This window comes from Ipomoea nil, unplaced genomic scaffold (genome assembly GCF_001879475.1).
Source record: "Ipomoea nil cultivar Tokyo-kokei standard unplaced genomic scaffold, Asagao_1.1 scaffold3069, whole genome shotgun sequence".
NCBI lineage: Eukaryota > Viridiplantae > Streptophyta > Magnoliopsida > Solanales > Convolvulaceae > Ipomoea > Ipomoea nil.
The window spans coordinates 214,728-216,608 of record NW_017619497.1 but is presented as its reverse complement, the minus strand read 5'-3'; the positions used below and the strand labels follow the sequence as shown (position 1 = coordinate 216,608).

The 1,881-nt window shown below is 38.9% G+C and overlaps 1 protein-coding gene across 1 annotated transcript; it reads right to left on the bottom strand.

Annotated features, from left to right (window-relative positions):
- Positions 1-629: 629 nt before the first annotated feature.
- Positions 630-1,400, bottom strand: LOC109164648. Its single transcript, XM_019313173.1, has one exon. It carries the CDS (start codon positions 1,331-1,333, stop codon positions 821-823), a length of 513 nt encoding a protein of 170 aa, XP_019168718.1. The 5' UTR covers positions 1,334-1,400; the 3' UTR covers positions 630-820.
- Positions 1,401-1,881: the final 481 nt, after the last annotated feature.

Sequence of the window (1,881 nt, the reverse complement as noted above, 5' to 3'; positions counted from 1 at the left end):
AGGTGATAGCTAGGCAAACTAACGTAACAATTATATTATATTGAAACTAAATGTAAGTATAAAAATGTCCAACCAAACGTATATAACCTTAGGGCAAATTATTATGTGTATCTAGGTCCAAAAATACATAATTTACATACTAAATATTTACAATTTATTTTTAAAAAATTCACAATTTGTGATGAGTGTTGTATTCACAAATTTTCAAAACTTAGGTCATCCCCATTGGTATATTTTGCACAGTTTTTTAAAATAGCATAACTAATAATGTGAAGGAGAGAAGGGAGAAGGAAAAAAATATGAAGTCCTCCTACAAGGGCCCCGCGGCACAGAGGAAGAGGAGGTGCAGTCACACAATTGCGTGTTTCGCGCACAATGGCGCCCAAGTTGGCGTGTCACTGCCTTTGTTTTTACTTTTCCTTGCGTCAAACTTCTGTTTTTTTTTTTTTTTCTTTTCCTTTCTTATCTTTCCCTTCTCTCTCTCCTACTTGACACGTCAAAAACTTCGCTATTTAAAATGCCCTTAAAAACATAATTTATATTTTAGAAGTTCACAATTCTAATACTAAATATACACAATTTAGGACCATGGTTCACCTTTTTCAATGGTATAAGCGTATAACAACTGATAACTTAGCTAGAGGTATAATTTTGCCCAAAGATTTTGGACTTTTTATTGAAGATCATATGAGAGGCTAGTACCAAATAGGGAAATCTAAAAACATGATCTTAGCTTGTGTAATGAAGATGACAGACATTAATTCTAAAGACTTGATAAAATAGAACAATAACAATACCAGTACGTATATTCACCGGCCACTTACACCTCCTTCACCTCCACGGCGGCGGCAACGGCGGCGTTCTCCTTGACCTCCTCCTTGGCTGCATCTTTCTTCTTCTCCTCCTCCCCCGGCAGCTCGAAGGCCGAGGCGGGGAACGTCTTGGCGATGCCGATGGGGTTCTTGAAGTGGATCTTTCCGGTGGGGGGATCGTCCAGGCAAATCTCGCTGATAGTAACCCACAGCATCAGCTCCTTGGCCTTCACTCCGGTCAACTTCTTGATCTTCTTGGGCTCCACGAACGCCGTCACCTCCGCCGCGTACTGCACCAGCTTCCCGATCTGCTCAAACTTGTGCTCCGTCTTCTTCTTGGCTCTAAGCCACACAAACCCAGTGTCCTTCACATACCCACATTCTTCCATGTCTTCCATGGGGAGAAGCCCCGTCGGCATCCCCACTTCGCTCAGCAAGAACTTTGATTTCTCTTGGCAGATGTCATTTCCTTTGTAGAACTCCGTTGCGCTCGCTCTGATCTCATCTGTCACCAGAGACATTTTTCTTTGCTTAGCTTCTTTTGCTTTCACAACTGATAATATTGTAGATGTGTGTTAAGAAGATCAGAGAAGAGTTTGGTGTTTATATATTGGGGGCATATAGTTTTGCCCTCAGTTTCTTCCTTAATTTCGTAAGTACCCCTCATGGAAGAAGTAGTAAAGTGTCTAGGTCACAAATTTGTGAGAGTATAGTATTTTCTTATTGAAAAAAGGATCTATAAAAAATTGAGTAGATAGATGAGTTGTGTTTATTGGTGAATTATTCATTGAATTTCATACAAGTTTTATTGCTAGAGATTTCCATTTTCTTTTTTTAAGCTAAGTCAACAAACTACTGTGAGATAAATTTCATTTCATTTATTGAATACTTTGAATTAATTGTTCCTAAAAGGTTTAATCCCTGACAGAGCATCTAAGAGGATGTAAATTATGGTAACTCAGCCCAATCAAGTATCTAAAAAGATGTAAATTAAGGTAACTTAGCTAAACACAGAGGTTAGATCTTTGCTTATTGCGGAACTATCGCTGTTGAAACATAATCCCGAGTC

Bases quoted from the DNA above. Each gene is read 5' to 3' on its own strand.
- LOC109164648 (XM_019313173.1), bottom strand. From the start codon at position 1,333: ATGTCTCTGGTGACAGATGAGATCAGAGCGAGCGCAACGGAGTTCTAC.